Genomic DNA, 18,868 nt, shown 5'->3' on the forward strand with positions numbered 1-18,868 from the left:
CAGCTCCAGTGTCTCAGGTTTATTGGCACCAGTAGATGGTGACATGTACCTGAAGGCCATTTACAACCTATAGGTAAACCTATTGAAGGAGAAGGCCATGCATTGATCCAATTCGGCTGATGCTTTCCAAGCTCATACAAAGTCCCACCATAGTTACTAGGTGGCACCCCTCATGCCGTCACTCACGTCATGAATGGGAAAGATAGCCGGTGCCTTCTCTGGTCATGTCACTCTTCATCTAGTCTATATGGTTAAGAATCAGACTGAAGCCAATATAATACCTCTTCCACATGAGGACAAATAACTTAAATAAGTCAAGGCACACACACGACACACACGACACACGACACACACACACACACACACACACACAGTGGTCCAGTCACCAATATTCAAAATGGTTTAATAATATGTATATAAAAAGACAATGTGTCTAGAAACTGTTAAAAGCAGACCAGACGAGACCTCACGTACGCCTCACTTCACACATTTTGCATTCTACAGAGAAATAGACAGAAACGCAGGAGAAAGAGAAGAGATCCTATACTAAAAGATTGTTGCTTCCTCTGTTTCTGTTATTCATCAAAAAACTTGAAAAAAGAGGAGGTTGTCTGCCATTGTACTGGGTTGGTCAGAACTCGCAATCCTGTTCGGTTATCATCAGTTCTCATACAGCAGTTCCTGTACGGGAGTCTCACAAGTTATGGTATCACAAGTTATGATGTCATAATGAGTCTTTTGAGGGGTGTCACAAAGAGTCTTTGGAGGTTAGGAGGAGTTGGTAACAGCCTGTAGGTGGCTGTTGTACCTCCTCCATATCCACAGGGGGCACTGTTGTCTACTGGATCAGTCCAGCCCCTGGATATCATGCTGTTTGTAGGACTGTGACATCAGGCTCCCTGTAGGAAAGGCACCAACACAGTCAGAATGAAGACAGATAACCACATCTCAATAACCACAAACCAAAACAAACCCCTCCCATTTTAGAATACTCTTCAGCCTCAAACCAGTCATGACTTTTCAACAACAAATCCATAAATCATTTTCAAGTTTCTTCCCACCAAATTACTTACTTACATGATTGTATGACTAGGAAAGGAGTTTTGAAGTTGAAGGCAGTATTTATTAAGTTTGGTAATGAGGACGAAAACTAGCATAATTCAGCTAGGCAACTGGTTTACCCTACTGTACACGTGTGGTGTGCACTCCTCCAATGTAAAGCAGTTTTTTATCAGATAATCCTTTTCGTGGGGATGGGGACACTGACATTCTGGTCTGTTTTGGGGGTTTCGTCACATTTCAGGAGGTAACTGAAGGAAGTATGCTCTGTGTCTTAGCCCTAGGTTGGGCAACTCAAGCCCTGGAAGGCTGCAGAATGTGCAGGTTTTTAAACTAATTGTCTAAAATTAAGCCCATAAGGCAGGTAAATTGTCACGTCAGTGCTGAGTTGGAACAAAAGCCTGCACACACACACACGGGCCGTCCAAACTTGCAACAATTACCAGCAGACAATTGTCGACATCCTGAGGGACAACAATGCATGCATGTGATTGGTCAATCAAGAATCAGTTTTGGGTCCGTTTTTCTCCTCTTTGAGTGTTTCATTGGAATCCAACAGGATGATTTGACACAGTTGTTAAAACCAAAGCACAGCAAATCTTAGGAACATTGATGACACACACTATAGAAATCCATACAACATTGGAGCAAGCAGACACACACACACACTGAGAGAGAGAGAGAGAGAAGACACCTAGAAGACACCACACATCTACACAGGTAATACACATACAGAAGCATACCTGGACACACACCCACGTATAAAACACACAAGCCCAGGGAGGAACGAGGCAGGAGTGGAGCAGGAGCAGGAGGGTCAAGGCAGGGGCAAGCAGGAAGTAGATGAAACTAGCCACAAGAGAGAGGCCCCGGCTGCAGGCGGCCATTTTGGAAGACTGAAGGTGGACCAAACCAACAACCAGGAAGCCAACATTTGAACGACCCCTCCTTTCCCCATGGGGGATAATTTAAAAATTATCACCATCTCCAAAGGGAAATCATTTTAACCATCATGTCATGATTCAATAGTGATTTATTTGTTTTCCTCCACTACATTTCATAGTTACCACAGAATTACTTTTTAATTAGCTCATTTTTAGGGAGGTTGTGTAGGGGTTGAGGTGGGGAGCAGTTTAGGGTTGGAGGGGGGGGTCAGTGTGAGGAGGAGGGGGGGGGGGGGGGTGCTGGGGCGTGTTGTATCAGTGGCGGTTTAGGGAGGGTGGGCAGGGTTGGTTGGGCTGTGGGGGCTGGTGAAGCATAGTAGCTAGCGGGGGTTAGCGTAGCTCCCGTGGCGTGGATGGTGGGAGTCCTTACCTGACGTGGACAGGCCCCCCTCTGCTCTGCCCTTCATCATCATCCCTCCTCCTCCTCCTCCACCTCCTCCTCCTCCAGTTCCCGCTCCATCCATGGGGTAAGGCCTGTCGCCCCTGTAGGGCTTGGGCCTGAAGGAGAAGTCTTTCTCTTTACCTTTGGAGCCTTTGGGCCGCCCCGCTGTCTTCTTCTTGGACTTGCTGTCGCCCTTGACGCCCAGCAGGGGGTGCACCTCTGAGGGGTGGGGAGAAAGAACAGAGGGAGTGCCAGGGTTATGAAGAAAGTTCCTTTGTGTGTGTGTATGTGTGTGTGTGTGTGTGTGACTTATTTCATTTATATTCTAAATACGTGTGTTTTCCAGTGTTTGTCATAGTATGTGTGTGTGTGCCATTATTTCTAAGACTCTCACCATCACTAGGCACCCCCTGCAGCTCGATGGTGGTGGTACGGGCCTTCTTTTTGGATGGAGCTCCCTCTGAGGACGGCTGGCGCTGTTTCTTGTCCCCGGTCCCTGTTTGGGCCGCGAATTCCTCTACGGGGGTGGTCTGGCCGGTGGCATCCGGCGGGGGGCCGAACGGGTTCTCCTCGGGGTCTTCTACCTCGGGGGCGATGGGGAGATACAGCAGGGCTTTGAAGTCCTCCAGCTCCTCATCACTACAAGAGGGGAAATCAGATACAATGTCTTCCAATGTTCATGTGCATCACAGGATTATTATCATCATCATTATCATCATCACCTGCTACAAAACGCCACGATGGGGTCAACAGAGGTCACGTCCACCTCCTCATCCTCCGCAGCATCGGCACCTGGGACACACACATTGTGTGTTAGCGTGAAAACGTGTGTAACAGAGCGTGCTTCATTTGCACATTTACATGAGTGTGTGTGTGTGTGTGTGTGTGTGCCTGCATCTACCTGTCTGCTCTGGTTCGCTCTTGTCCTCGTCTTCGATGTCGAACTCGGACTCTCTCTCCTCGTACTCCACGTTCTCATCCAGCTCTTTGAAGTCAGGGGCGAACGCACTCCAGTTTTCCTGAACACAAAGCAATGGAGCATTGAACATGTAATGGAGCAATGGAGCATTGTAAATGTAAATGTTGAACCTCTCGACAGGCTTGGTGGGAATTTCCACTATGTTGTTTATTTATATACAATCGTTTCAGTGTACGGTACGGTAAGTCTAGGGCAGTTTTTTTCCCCTTCAGTCCTGGTCCTGAAGTCCTGCAGGGTGTGCAGGCTTTTATTCCAGTTCAGCACTAACGGCCATCGCGGAAAAGTGCGTTTACAGAACGATGGCGGTACGCTCTTGTTCTCAGTGTTGGTGTAGTTTCGGCGTAACAAACCTTCATTCAACTGACCATCAAGCCCTTAATCAGCTCAATAAGGACTAGGACTAAAGCCTGAACACCCTGTCAACTCTCCATGGACCAGGACTGAAAAACACTGCACTAGTAGTGGGTAGGATCTAGAGATGGGTATGGAATGGGCCCGCTGACCATGAAACACTGCACTAGTAGATGGTAGGATCTAGAGGTGAGGGTGGAATGGGCCCGCTGAGCGTGAAACACTGCGCTAGTAGAGGGTAGGATCTAGAGATGGGTATGGAATGGGCCCGCTGACCATGAAACACTGCACTAGTAGAGGGTAGGATCTAGAGGTGAGGGTGGAATGGGCCCGCTGAGCGTGTGCCACTCACCACTTGGTTCTGAGCCCATATGGAGACCACTCCGCTGGAGATGGAGGCGATTATCGGCCGCACTGGGTGCCACTGTGGAGAAAGGGGCAGGGTCGACAGTTAAGTTAGAGGAAAATTAAAGACGATTTTACATTTGGATTTAGCAAACGCCTTCATCCAAAGCGACTTACAACAAATACATTTATCTAAGTAAGTAAATCATCTATCCATCAGTCATCATAAGATAAAGTAATCTATACTAGGACCAGGGGCTAAGGAATAATTACTTCTTTATTTATTTATTAATTTATTTAAGTGAAACCACAGAAAAGGGAAGAAAAAAGAGAGAGGGAGAGACAGACAGACAGATAGAGCGAAAGAAAGAGCGAGAGAGGGAGGGCAGAGTTGTCTATCCTTACAGCCACGTCCAGCAGCAACTCTCCTCTGGTCCCGTGGAGGATCTTGACCAGGTTGCCGATGCTCTTCTCCCAGATGTAGAGGGCATGCTGACGCGCTGAACCTGCCACAATGTACTCCCCGTCCCCGGAGAAACAACACCGCTTCCATGGAGTCCTACAGAGAGAGAGAGGGAGAGGGAGGAAGTGAAAGGAGAGAGAGAGAGGAAAGTCAGTGAGTTAGTTACATTTATCACCAAAGTTGAACTAAGAACAAATCGTGTGTGTTAGTTTGAATATGTGTGTGTGTGTGTGTGTGTGTGTGTGTGTGTGTGTTAGTTTGAATATATGTGTGTGTGTGTGTGTGTGTGTTAGTTTGAATGTGTGTGTGTGTGTACCTGTTGACCAGGTCCTGGAGTTTCTGCATGGGCTCTGGCTCCCCGTCTCTGCCACAGGTGAGGATCTCCCTCCCGTCGTACACCCTGATGATCCTGTCTGCTGTGTTGATGAGGAAACAACTGGAGAGAGAGGACAGGAGGGGTGGAAGGGTGGTGGCTGGTGAGAATTCAATCCTTTGAAAATCTTACTCCAAAATCTTCCTCAAATCTATGTTTCTCTGCAGCGCATTCTCTATAAGGGTTACGGTTCACTCCATAGACAATCACATGAAAGGTAATTACACCGTTTTTACACACGTTCTTGACATTTCTCTTTATACTTGTCTCGACAGTCCACTGCCTGCGGGCTGCATACAATCCCCCTGTCGGTTCCCCCTGAGCTCTCTCACCTGCCCTTGCGTGCAAACTCAATGGACTTGATGGCCGTGGTGTTGCTGGTCCCTGTGGTCACCCGGAACGATGCCACCAGGTCCTGGGTGTTTGTGTTCAACACCAGGATCTACATCAATGAGAAATATCAGTATATCCTTACTTACTTACTTACAATCACTCACACACTCCAAGTCAGTACGTCACAAACTGCAGAATGTAAACATTACTGGAGACACTCGTCATTTTCGGAGGACACCTGTCTCCGGTTTTGTTTCCATTCTTCAGTTGAACTTTGACGTACAGACTTTCATAGCGTATAGGGTGCAGAAGCCCATATTGACGTCTGACTCAGAACTTAAGATAGCTCTGCTCTAAAACCCATAAATAAAATGTCAAATAGAAACTGACAATAGGATGACAGATAATTGGCAACGCGATGACAACTTAGCAAAATCAACAACTCTCCTTTTCAATAGATTCCTTATATTTTGCAAATGCAAACTGTGTCAATGGGCTTGACAGGGGGAGCTCTCTTGAGTTCAGAGAACAGATGTCGTAACCTGTTGGTCATGTAACCAAGCGTCACCAATGAATACGTAAACAACATGGCCCCAGTCTGCCCTAAACCACAGTGACCACTCACCTTTCCCTTGGCGTTGCCTGTGTAGATGTACTTCCCCCGCCGGTCGAAGGCAGCCACCACGTTCAGGTCCGAGTCGTCGTCCACCGGCAGGACCACGTGCTTGGAGTCCGACAGCGTCAGCAGCACTGGAGCTGACTTCATGGGACACACCAGGACTTTGTCCCTGAAAGACAAGAGGAGATGTCAGTCCGTTTCACCAAATGGTGTTCCTGTACAGGAATTCTAGAGGAGTAGGGGGAAAAATATCCTGTTTGAACCAGCCGCGGACCACGCCACAGTTCACATTCTGTTTCGCTTCACTTATTCACCTGGCCAACCAAACAAGCCCTTGGAAAACATAACATATACAGCCAAGACCAATCAGTGTACTCTAAAAAAAACTAACTGGGGTGGTTCAGTTCATTCTTTTCTGACTGTTTGAAGGTTGATCCGATCACCACGCCCCGAGACTCAAACGGTTCCATGAAGGGGGAGAGTCAGACTGATATGTGAGGGGCTCTTAGTGGCGTAGCACACTAATGCGCATACCACATAATTGCAACATTCCTGGTTTGATTCCGACCCTCGACCTATCTTGCATGTCATCCCTTCTCTCTCTCTCTCTCTCCCATCCTTCCTGTCAACCTCTACTGTCTCTATCCTAATAAAGCAGAAATGCCCTGAAAACAAAAATACTGATATGTGAAGTGAAGCAGCGTGACCGAAGCAAGTAAGCTGATTCCATCAGGCTAAGAAAAAGTCACAAATCTTTGACACTCACAGGTCTCTGGGGTGGTACTGCAGTTTGAGGATGGGTGAAGGGAACCGGAATCTCTGGTCACAGTCTCCCGTCAGGACGTCCCACAGGGACACAATGTTATCTGTGGACGCGCTGACCAGCTTGTGACCATCTCGACTCCAACTGCACACACACAGATCCAGGGCAGAGAACAGGGTACACATTCAGAAACACATCTTTACAGACCCCCTGACAAAGGCAGTGGGTCAAAACAATGGACATTTAAACAGTGCGAAGGTATATTTTCACTTCATTTTTTTCAGTCATTAGATGATGATGATGATCATCATCATCATCTCACCATAGCGAGCAGACGGGATGGATGTGTGCACTGATGATTTTGGCGATGCCCCGCGTGAGGAAATCCCAGATGACGATGCGGCCATCGTTACAGCCCACGGCCAGGAGGGTGCCCCAGCGGTTGAAGGTGCAGGTGAGGGCCATACTGATACAATCCAGAGTGCCATCTGCCTCCTGTTATGTCAGAGTTTTAAATACAGTCACAGTCACACACACACACACACACACACAATTAAGAAAGACAAGCACCAAACCATGGGCACTACTTTTGCACTGAAATTGGCATGGACAGAATCTTATCAATAGAGAGGAAAATAAAACATTCATTCGAATACACTATCGACACAATACAAAATAAACGTGTAATGTCTAGCAAATCACTGTGTAGAGACGGAGAAAACATCAGAAGAGACAGAAACAAATCGGTTTACCTCTGGATAGTTCTGCCCGAAAGACTCTGTAGGAGAAATGTAATCAAATGGTTAGATAGATGGTAATGATAGGCAATGGGAGGAGGACAGTGAACAAACATCACTGTTTACAAACTAGCAAGCCAACGTTAGTTAGCTAGCGTGGCTACATGACAGCTCCATTCAAAAACACACAGGTCGTTTAGTCGTCGTTGTTTAGCTAGCTAGCTAGCATGCTAGTGCTATCTTGCCATAACTCGTTTACGTGCAGCCGTGCACCCACGTAGCGAAGTAATGATGAATTATAATTACCGAGCAACTCCAAATTCATCCCTGGATAGATATTGGTCCACAAATACCAAAATAAATAGTCTCCGATAAGATGTATTCACAAAAACAGCCTCTGGCTGTGTATCTTTGTTGCTAACAAGAGTGCGACTGGCGCCTGGTTTACTCGAAGGACCCCAAACAAAGTGCTGCTGCCTTTGCCCAAACAAAAGGCAGAGATGCATGCATATAAATTAATGAACGAAATGTTGATAAGTTGGTGTGAAAACAGAATGAATATCAATATATATTTCAGTTAGATGTTTATGCATATATTTGGGCTCGCAAATGTGTTGTTCACTCAGAATAAGAAGTCACACTACACTTTACTCCCTCTCCTACTGCTATAATAATCATGTATATTTTATTTTATTACTTTTCCTGTTTTATTACTGTTACTGTTTATATTTGCTCTATTATCCTTGTTACATGTTATTGTTGATGATGACTGAGATGTAGACCTGCTCCGCCTCAGGCATTTCGTTGCATTTTATACTTGTATTCAATGTAATGACAAATAAACGAGACTTGACTTGAGTCCACAGTTGCACTTGAGCCAATGTTTTAGCTAGAAACTGCGCTAACTTTGAGCCATCATGGCAACTTAAAAAACCCACCACCCGTGATCATCCGGGTCTACCATAAAGAAACCAATCAGATATTTGACAGGAAAACAGGGCGGGGTTTTATATAGACAACATTTAGCTGTAACGTTAAATACTAGTCTTTTCGCCATAATAAAAACATGTATTAAATGAAAACGACATAATAAAGAATACAATATGCATAAGAAACCTCTAAATACTCGAAAAAGCGCTCTCGGTCCATGCCGTATAAACGTGAGCCAGCCAAAGTCTATTAAGCTAGCGCCTACTCCGTCACTGGGAAATCAACCAATTGAATGCATCCATTTTCTAGGTCGCTGTTTTATAACTAGTTGGGGGTGTTTATCCCGGCAACATAGATTTTTGTAACTAGACAGTGAAGCCTTTCCGATTTATCATAAATGTCAGCAAACTTGTTTTATAATGTGAGTTAATTTGCATACATATAGGCTCCTAACCATAATACATTTCATTGTATTGTTTCAAGGCTTAATATTAAACATAACCATCAACAGCTGTTCATCAGATTCAACAGACACTCTCTAGTCTTTATATCTATACCAGGAAAGGTCGAAAGAAAAATCTGGCATGCGCAGTAGTGACATTTGTTATGAAACTGTCCAGCTCTTGCCTCATTAAACCAAACCTGAACATTTACAAAAACATCTCGATAGAACCGAAAAGACATACCGTGGAATACAACGATCCCGGGAATTTGATAGAAGATCATCCCTGATCACGCGAGGTGAGATTGTTTGCTTATCAGAACATATAATGTGTCCATTCTGTAATGAAAGGTGGGAATACCACTGTTGCACACTTACATAAAGTCAATAAACAACTATGTACTAATAATTCAGACAGTAGGGCTGTTAATTAAAACATATTTGATAGCAAAACGTATGGATGAACCTCTTTAACAAGTAGTGTGAAGTCATGTTTACCTTTTTTATGATTTGTTCCTCATTTAGCCTACTGTTACAGTTGGCATGTTATCTATGAGATCTGTCTCTAGCTTCAGATTGACCTTTTGGAACATTTTAGACCTTTCTTATGAGCAAATACCTTTTACTTAATTGATTCTTTCGTAATATTTGTTTCAATAATTGCCTTACTCTCACCTCTACCTCTTGTGACTTTACATACTTTTGATGTTGTTTGATTAATTTTTTGTATGTTTTCTTTAAATTGATTTTGTACTTTTTTTTTCTTCATTATTCTATTGTAATTTGCAGGAAAAAAATAGCTTATGTGTTTGTGCTATTGTAACATCCACTCCTAACATTCCTCTAACTGTTTTTCTCCTTCAGGCCCTGTAAACATGGCCAAGAACTCCATCCACTGGTTCAGAAAGGGACTACGCCTCCATGACAACCCTGCCCTGCTGGAGGCGGTCCATGATGCCGACACTGTGCGCTGCGTTTACTTCCTCGATCCCTGGTTCGCCGGCTCCTCCAACTTGGGCGTCAATCGGTGGAGGTGAGGGACAAAAAAACACCAAACACAAACAAACCATTCCTGCTGCTGATGTAGTTCCATTCCATATTTGCTGTGATGTCTCTATGCTGTGCTCTGTTGCTAGAAGGCTTCACGTGGTGAGATGCTTTTTTGATCGCAGCAGTAAAGCGAAATGAAAATGACAGTGTTATTTGGCAGTGAGGCGACTGGCAGCTTAGCACTGACAACAGCTTAACACTGAAATAGGTCTGCATTCTCAGATTGGCAGACACGTTGTTCTATCGCATCCATGGTTGGTGAGAACACACATGTTATGACTAAGATTATGCAATCTCTCTCTGACTTCATCTCATTCTCCCCATTCCTCTCTCACAGTACAAATGGAACGGATGATGTGTTGACGATGACAGAGAATCATCTAGTGTTGTGTTTTCCAAATAGGTTAAATTGGGAGTATCTGGACCCACTGGTTGTGGCCAGTGGGTCCAAATCTTGAATTATTGGCAGATTATACTACTCTGTCAACACAGATTCCTCTACACAACTCTGAACCAGTCCATTGTTGTTGTCTGCTGTAGCCTGTGGAACCCATTGGCTATGCAAGGGTGATCTTCAGGTCTTGATTGGCTAATGATGTCACAGGGTCAGACCAGCCTGTTATCTTCTGGCTGACACACCTTTGAGTGTTCCAAACATAGCCTGTTGTTGGAAAGTGTGCTTGTATGCCAATACTTTGTAACATTGTGCTTCAAAAATAGATAAATAATTGAACGACTCCACTATACAGAAACTCTGTCTCTATCCTCTACAGACAAAATAGAGCAAGCATTCATACGGAAAATTGTTCCCTGTCAGATAAAAGTAATTTCCGTTGTGCTTTAAAAAGATCAGGACCCGAGAGTACTGTACGTCCAGAAAGAGAGGCAGGTTAGTGTGCCAATTGAGAGTTGGATTTGCTTGAGTCAACGGTCACCAAGGAGATGACCTACTTTGCCGCAGGCTGTGAGGTGGTAGTGCGGCCCCTCAAACGGTGTGTGTGGAAGAACATGTTGTCGTAGCCCCTTAGAGCCTCACTTACTGACCAACTTTAAAACAAGACTTGTAGAACTGACAGTTATATATACAGTACCAGTCAAAAGTTTGGACATACCTTCTCATTCAATGGTTTTTCTTTATTTTTATTATTTTCTACATCGTAGATTAATATTGAAGACATCAAAACTATGAAGGAACACATATGGAATGATTTAGTAAACAAAAAAGTGTTAAACAAACCAGAATATGTTTTATGTTTTAGATTCTTCAAAGTAGCCACCTTTTGCTTTGATGACAGCTTTGCACACTCTTGGCAAGTTTGTGCGCAAACTTTTGACTAGTACTGTAGAACTGACAGTTATATGTCCAAATTACACTTTTGTAAATTAACAAATTAATTTGGTACACATGTATCTTCTGTCATTGTGGGAATATCTAGAAAAAACTTCACCAACAAAACAACAACAGGACATGTGTAGTACAGGCTGAACATTGGACTGTAGGTTTGCAACCCAAGTCTTTAAAAGGGAGGGAATCTCAGCTGAAAATAGAGGACTGATGACTAAATATTGCAACTGACGAGGACTATTGCAACTGACGTAATCCATTCTAAAGAAGTGTGTCGTTTGCATAACCATGATTACTAAATAGAACATACTGATCTTGTTCCCTTCCACAGGCAGTGTGTCTGTGCTGTACACACACACACACACACACACACACACACACACACACACACACACACACACACCACCTGCTGCTGTTCCCCGCGGGGGAATGTTCATTACCAGTTTGATCACACAGTGTTCAGATCACTTACTCTCCACCAACGCGGACAGGCTAAACATATGCTATGTACTGAGGGGAAATGTGTCCCTAACAGTCCAACTGGACAAGTCTTAAGGGACAAAATGAGCAACAGAAATGAGCAAATCTGCTACAGTGATGTCTGATTTGTTGCCTTCTATACATTATATACCAGACATATGTAGATACTGTATGAATGAATGGATTAATAAAAAAAAGTCCCCCAAAAAATGTAAAGTATGTTTACATCTATATGTACATAATGTGTACAGAAACATCAAATTCTACAAAAGAAATATATACAGGAGGCATATACTTGTATATACAGTATATATGTCTGAGAGCAGACTGGGACAAAGTGATCCTTGGCTGTGTCCCCGGCGTAGAGCCAGATTATGAACAAAAGGAGTTTAATAGATCACGTGCAGCTGCTAGCTTGTGTTGTATAAGAGATTGCACATGACCTGCTGGTTTACCAAAATACCTAAATAAAGGAACTCTTCTGCAGTTAGATAGATAGATAGATAGATAGATATCAGTATGGATAGATAGATGTGATGCTTGACCGTTTGATTGTCTGGATTAATTTCTTAGAAACACATCAACCACAAATGATTTTTTACAATATCACCCCTGTATGTTGAGTGCAAATACAGGCAACTTTGTTGTGAAGAAGCTATTACCAATGTTCTAATGTATTCATCACATACTGCTTCTTCCCTCAACTTGTGTTAAAGGATTGTTGTTGTTGTTCTTGTGAAGGGACAGCAGAGCTCTACTCTTTGTGTTGTGGACAGCACTCTCTAGTGGTGGCCTTCTTTTCTGCAGGTTGTGCTAGAAACCTGCAATGTTACATATGTGGTGACGTAATTGTATTAACGTGATGTGTAACGTGTGTATTATGGCCATATATGGTCAGCGGGCTTAGATGTGATCCCTGGATTGTGGTGTGTTAATACTACAATCCAACAAACAAGTGCTGACAAGACTCTTTGGCATTTGATTCATTTTGTTGTCTGTGGCGCAGTACTCATGTAGTTCTCATTTTACACACTAGAGGGCACATGGACAGAAGAAGAGAAGTACCCAGCATGTGCAAATGTTAGCTGACTTTAGGATTGCACTGTTGTGAGATTTGTACACATGCTATACATTGAACCCAGAGACACAACAGTTTAGACATTGTTTGAACATGACTTTTGAGTACCCCCTCTTCTCCCTCATTGCTATCTCTACCTGTCTTCTCCAGAATGACCATGTAATAACCAGTGTCTTCCCTCTCTTGTGTCCCAGGTTTCTGTTGCAGTGTCTGGAAGACTTAGATGCCAGCCTCCGGAAGCTCAACTCTCGTCTGTTTGTGATCCGTGGCCAGCCAGCCAACATCTTCCCCCGCCTCTTCAAGGTGAGACCCCCCCCCCCCCACACACACACACATTTATGTGTGTACCAGTTCCAAACCCTCCCACTTGTAACTGATACAGGCCAGTGAAGGACTGCAAACATGGCATCCAGTACAAGTCTAGGACTCAATTACTCCAACACAATTGTCGCCCACAGTAGCAAAAACTCTTAACGTGTGTGTGTTTCTGTATCCTGCCCTATTAGGAGTGGAACATCTCTCGTCTGACGTTTGAGGCTGACTCAGAGCCCTTCGGCAAGGAGAGGGATGCAGCCATCAGGAAGTTGGCCTCCGAGGCAGGAGTGGAGGTCATCTCCAGAACCTCACACACACTGTATGACCTGGACAAGTGAGTGACCATTCAACTCAATTCAATTCATTCATCCCACTAGAGGGCAGCAGTGCTATGCGAAGCAATGCAAATGTCTACTGTAAATAAGTACTACTATAAGTACCTACTATACATTGAACACTGCCCTAAATAACTAATCTCACCCACCCGCTCCCCCTCTGTTCTCTCTAGGATCATGGAGTTTAACGGAGGGCACCCTCCTCTCACCTACAAACGCTTCCAGACCGTGGTGGCCGCCATGCCCCCGCCGGACGCCCCCGTTGAGCCCCTGTCCCAGGCCAGCATGGGCCGCTGTGTCACCCCCGTCACCAAGGGCCACAAGGAAAAGTACGGAGTGCCTCTGCTGGAGGAGCTAGGTAAGAGAGGGACACATTCATCATTGGCTCATAGCACTCTGTAGTTTGGAATGTTTCATGTTGTATACATTTGCATACTTCAACAGTTGAATGCAGTATACATGGAACATCTAAACATACAGTTGACTAGATGCATATATAGGTAGTTAATGGCACTCCAGTATTACAAAACTGGTTTAATAATAATATATAATATATGCCATTTAGCTGATGCTTTTATCCAAAGCGACTTACATTCCAGTGAGTGCATACATTTCAGTATATATGGTCCCAGCAGGAATCAAACCCACAACCTAAGCGTTGTTAGTGCCATGCTCTACCAACTGAGGACCAAAAGGTTTAAAAGTGCAAACTAGCAACTCTGCTCTTCGGGCCAAAATTGCAGCTTTTCACAACAACTTCCATATGTTTCCCTGTTCAGGTTTCGACACAGAGGGCTTGGCCCCAGCCGTGTGGCCGGGAGGAGAGAGTGAAGCTCTGGCCAGGATCGAGAGTCAGCTGGGCGAGGACGTCTCCGCTGTAAGTGAACACACACACACACACACACGCACACACAAACTCACACTTCACACTCTATACTCACGTTCAACGTTCATCGTCTTGTTTTGTCATTTTTGGTTGTTCATTGTGTGTCCTCCTTGCTCGCTCTCTCTCTGCAGGTGGTTCAGGCCTGTTTTCAGAGCCCCAAGAACAACGCCAACCCCCTGCTCCCCAGTCCTCTGGGCCTGAGCCCCCACCTGCGCTTTGGCTGTCTGTCCTGCCGCCTCTTCTACAACAAACTGGCCGAGTTCTACAAAAAGGTAACACACAGACACACACACACACACACACACACACACACACACACATCCTTACATCACCAGGAGTTTACTAAGTAGTTACATAGTAATAACACAATAATACCCTATGGTTGTTGACATTTATTTATTTCTCCCCACCCCTTCCGCCAGGTGAAGATGAACGGCAGCCCGCCCATCTCCCTCTTCGACAAGCTCCTGTGGCGTGAGTTCTTCTACACGGCCGCCACCAACAACCCGCGCTTCGACAAGATGGAGGGCAACCCCATCTGCATACGCATCCCCTGGGACCGCAACCCCGAGGCTCTGGCCAAGTGGGCCGAGGCCAAGACGGGCTTCCCCTGGATCGACGCCATCATGACCCAGCTGAGACAGGAGGGCTGGATCCACCACCTGGCCAGACACGCTGTCGCCTGCTTCCTGACCAGAGGAGACCTGTGGATCAGCTGGGAGGAGGGCATGAAGGTGAGGAGAGAGAGAGAGAGAGAAAGAAAAGAGGTGAAGTGTGGAGAAGAGGATAGTGGTAGTGAGAGAGAGAGAGAGAGACATATAGCACTGTTTGGTCCAACTGTGGTCTTTGTATGTGTGTCTGACTCTACTCTGTGTGTGTGTATGTGTGTGTTCATATCAGGTGTTTGAGGAGCTGCTGCTGGATGCAGACTGGAGCGTGAACGCCGGCAGCTGGATGTGTCACTCCTGCAGCTCCTTCTTCCAGCAGTTCTTCCATTGCTACTGTCCCGTTGGCTTCGGACGACGCATAGACCCCAACGGGGACTTCATCAGGTAAGCGGCGTTTCTCAAATGTATTCATCCTTCATTTAATCCAGTGAAGTCACATTGAGATCTCTCCGATGTCTTTTTTTTCCCCAAGTACTATGGACAATGAAGTGATGTTCATTTTTCATCTGTAATCTTGATGCTTCCAGACGCTACCTGCCTGTCTTCAAAGACTTCCCGGCCAAGTACATCTACGACCCGTGGAATGCCCCAGAGGAGGTGCAGCAGCTGGCCAAGTGCGTGGTGGGGGTGGATTACCCCAAGCCCATGGTCAACCACGCCGAGGCCAGCCGCCTCAACATCGAGAGGATGAGGCAGATCTACCAGCAGCTCTCGCGATACAGGGGACTCAGTAAGTGGAGATTTAAGAGGTTTACTCCTTTTTCTTTCTTTCTTTCTTTCTTTCTCTCTCTCACTCTCCGCCCTCACTGTCTATCATCTCATCTCTCTGTTTATCTCCTCTGGATTTCCTCTCTCTCTCCTCTCTCTATCTCTCTCTCTCTCTCTCTCTCCATCACCGGGTCAATAACCCCTCTCTCTCTTTGTCTCTTGATAGGCTTGCTAGCAGTTGTGCCAACCAATCCCACAGAGGACATGAATGTGAATGCGGTCAAGGCAGTGACGTCGCCCTCTACTGGCAAAAAGCACCACGGGACCAACAGCCACCATGGTGAGCATGGCACATGGCCTGTCACTCGAAAAAGATGCCATATATGACAAGCAATCCTAAATACTGTTACACCACCATTTACCCGCCTTAAAAGGTGAGCTCTCTCTCATTCACACTCTTCTTCTCCTCCTCCTCTCCTCCCTCTCTCCAGGCCGTAGGGAAAACAGAGGACAGGCGGGACAGAGTGGACTTAAGCGGCCAGGACCGACAGACATTAATTGTAAGTTGGACACAGCCATTGCTGATATCCTAGAGGATGCATTCATATTGGTCTAGCGTACTCCTTTCTCTAGCTCTTTATTTATTTATTTATTTTCTGACCACTACAGGCTGCCGTACATCCATCGCAGAGAACGGAGGAGTGACCAATCAGGAGCTGTGTCAGTCAGGAAATGGCCATGAGTTCGCTGTGCCTCAGCATCCAGGTAAGCAACACCTCACACCTCACATACTGACGCAACATCTCAAACTCATCTCTCCATTCAGTGGTGTAGTAAACAAGATTGCCTTGTTATCACATATCTACTACATGTAGCCGACTTGCAGATAACACACACACACACATGCTGTATAACCTATATAGCTGTGTAGATATCACGCTATACTGTACTGTACTTCATGTCCTGTCCTGGTCTCCTCAGGTCCTCTCGTTCGATGGGTAGGGTCCGGGAAGAGAGAGCGGGAGTCGGAACAGGAAGTCAGCGGGGACAACGACACACAGTCCTCTGCCTTCAAGATGCAGCGCCACAACAAACAGGTCAGTCAGGGGAGACTGATACTGTGTGTGTGTGTGTGTGTGTGTGTGTGTGTGTGTGTGTGTGTGTGTGTGTGTGTGTGTGTGTGTGTGAAATACTGTACAAAAATACTGTTGCTTGCATGTTTGGAGTAGTTGTATCTAATGCTATGTTGTTGTTTTTTTTGTATTGCAGAAGACCACAGGTCGACAAGAAGAAAGGATGACAATATCTTCCTAGGCTGCTGCTGTCACAGATAGATATTATACATATTGTACATAAAGTGTTTTCAGAAAGATTTTATGGTTTTTTAAAAAAAAAAGCAAATTCTCTTTGCTTCCATGTTGAGAGATTAAATTAATATTACTGCTTAGTAAGCCATGTTCATTTTGAGATTTGTGAAGTCAAAAGTATGCATTTATAATTTGGCGTAATGTTTCAATGTTTGGTTGGCTTCAAAATCAAATCTAAGAAACTGACCATATGATTAATTTGGGACAAAAATGTCTTCCCTATTGAGTTGATAATAGTACTACTTTTACCAAAATAGGAATTTGCACCCTAAAAGTGAAAGTTGTATCACTTTATCAATGATCTGGTTTACTCCAACTTCATTCTCACCCTGTCTGAGCAATGGACAAGGACAGAGTTTTCAAAATGGTGCTCAGACTCAGGATCGACTGGTGGCTTAGACTAGGTGGGTCACAATTCACAACATGAACATAGTTTGGATACTACTGAACTATGGAAGAGAGAGGTCTACTGTTGGACCTGATATCTCTGCTGTCATAAAGAAGACACATTATGTAAACGTGTCAGTTGGACTGTGGACTGTACATATGATTTACTGTTGTGTATGACATTATATTCTGGAGAACTGGGTTGGGGTCCATTTCAGCTCGTGTCCGTTGAATTGGAGGAGGAGATGTTTCCATAGGAATGCCATTCAGTCCCTGAATTGACCCAATTCAGTTCCACGAAGCTTCAGCTTTTTGTACATATTGTTTTTTTGTTATCTGTTTTGTACATAACTCATTTTGTTACATCTCTTTTTTTTCTACCAAAATACCAAAAATAGCATTTGCTTTAAATTTTATACAGTTGATTTTCACTGAGATAATATTGTACTATACTGTATATATTGTTGAAACTCTTGTCTCATTTTATGCTCCATGTCCATGTATACTGTTAAAGTATATTTTAACTGAAATTAAATGGTTGGAACTACAATACAGTGTGCTTGCCTTGTTGAAGATTTCTTCTTTCTCATAAATTTTTTATATATATATATATATATGAAATAACTGAACTCAGTCTTCTTTAAGTGGACCAAGAAGACAAAATGATATAAACTCAGGCCAATTAACTGCTTTGCACCTTGGGTAATTGCACAGATTGAACATGTCACATGTACGGCAAACACAGAGGGCCAAGAGAGTCAGGATAGTATAGGACAGAGCGGTTCCAATGACAAGTGCTTTGCGCTCACATTGCACCCAAAAAAGCAAACCTGAAGTGAACTGAACTCACCTCCTGAGATGGTTTTGGTTCGATTCATAGGGGTCTGAGTTAATTTGAAGCATTCACATATGCATGACCATTTTGGTGAACAATTTTGGCTGAAAGGGACCAAGTGCTAAAGTTGCATGGTATGTTAGCTGGGTCACTTGTTCCTTTTTGTCTTACCAAATCGTACCTTCAATTTTGACTTGGTTTTTAAAAAAAATACCAACGGGTGATTCAGGAAAGACCCTGCAGTTGTATGCACTAACGTTGTGCCAGACTGGTCACAGTAAACAATCTCATAGCCTCTCATTGCCGTAAATTCTGTTTTCATTTTTGTTCATGATGTTTCTCTCCACAAATGTTATTCCTTCACTACAACAGATGTATAGTGTAGACGTCAATGACTATGTTCATGTTTACATCTTACGGAATGCACCTTTAAATAGGAACCATTGTGTAGTTGAATGAAGAGCTCTTTCTGACAGTCTGACACTTAAGGAAGTGGCTCGGGAGAGTGTCCATGTAAACAACTCTCTCTCTGAGAAAGAGATAAGATAATGATGGTTTATCAGCTTGTTAAAATAGACTTGACATAACAGTAATCTTTAAAATACACACACAGGCAAAACTGCTTACAGAACAAGGAGTGCATTTAAAACTAGGCCATAGCAGACCGATGAAAGGACACTGTCAGACAGAGAGA

General features: G+C 44.4%; 2 protein-coding genes across 3 annotated transcripts; one reads left to right on the top strand and one right to left on the bottom strand.

The window, feature by feature from the left end:
- Positions 1-388: 388 nt before the first annotated feature.
- On the bottom strand, positions 389-7,788 carry rbbp5 (retinoblastoma binding protein 5). 2 transcript variants are annotated; one of them, XM_083668586.1, is made up of 14 exons: positions 7,655-7,788; positions 7,364-7,389; positions 6,934-7,106; positions 6,615-6,755; positions 5,855-6,017; positions 5,229-5,338; positions 4,840-4,959; positions 4,466-4,619; positions 4,068-4,139; positions 3,287-3,404; positions 3,108-3,177; positions 2,780-3,024; positions 2,527-2,604; positions 389-899 (listed from the first exon to the last, which is right to left on the bottom strand). In XM_083668586.1, exons 1-14 carry the CDS (start codon positions 7,671-7,673, stop codon positions 847-849), a joined length of 1,542 nt encoding a protein of 513 aa, XP_083524712.1. In that variant the 5' UTR covers positions 7,674-7,788; the 3' UTR covers positions 389-846. The 2 variants fall into 2 exon arrangements, with proteins under 2 accessions (XP_083524712.1, XP_083524711.1); XM_083668585.1 differs by having other exon boundaries at positions 2,374-2,604.
- A 1,106-nt stretch (positions 7,789-8,894) lies between these two features.
- Positions 8,895-17,889, top strand: cry3b (cryptochrome circadian regulator 3b). The gene is made up of 15 exons (XM_083668582.1): positions 8,895-9,019; positions 9,585-9,753; positions 12,868-12,976; positions 13,180-13,322; positions 13,497-13,681; positions 14,103-14,200; positions 14,341-14,481; positions 14,632-14,943; positions 15,110-15,261; positions 15,405-15,607; positions 15,812-15,925; positions 16,077-16,145; positions 16,255-16,350; positions 16,567-16,682; positions 16,855-17,889. The coding sequence occupies exons 2-15, from the start codon at positions 9,596-9,598 to the stop codon at positions 16,897-16,899; spliced, it is 1,941 nt and encodes a 646-aa protein (XP_083524708.1). The 5' UTR covers positions 8,895-9,019; positions 9,585-9,595; the 3' UTR covers positions 16,900-17,889.
- Positions 17,890-18,868: the final 979 nt, after the last annotated feature.

Source organism: Argentina silus, assembly GCF_951799395.1.
Source record: "Argentina silus genome assembly, chromosome: 4".
Taxonomy (NCBI): Eukaryota; Metazoa; Chordata; class Actinopteri; order Argentiniformes; family Argentinidae; genus Argentina; species Argentina silus.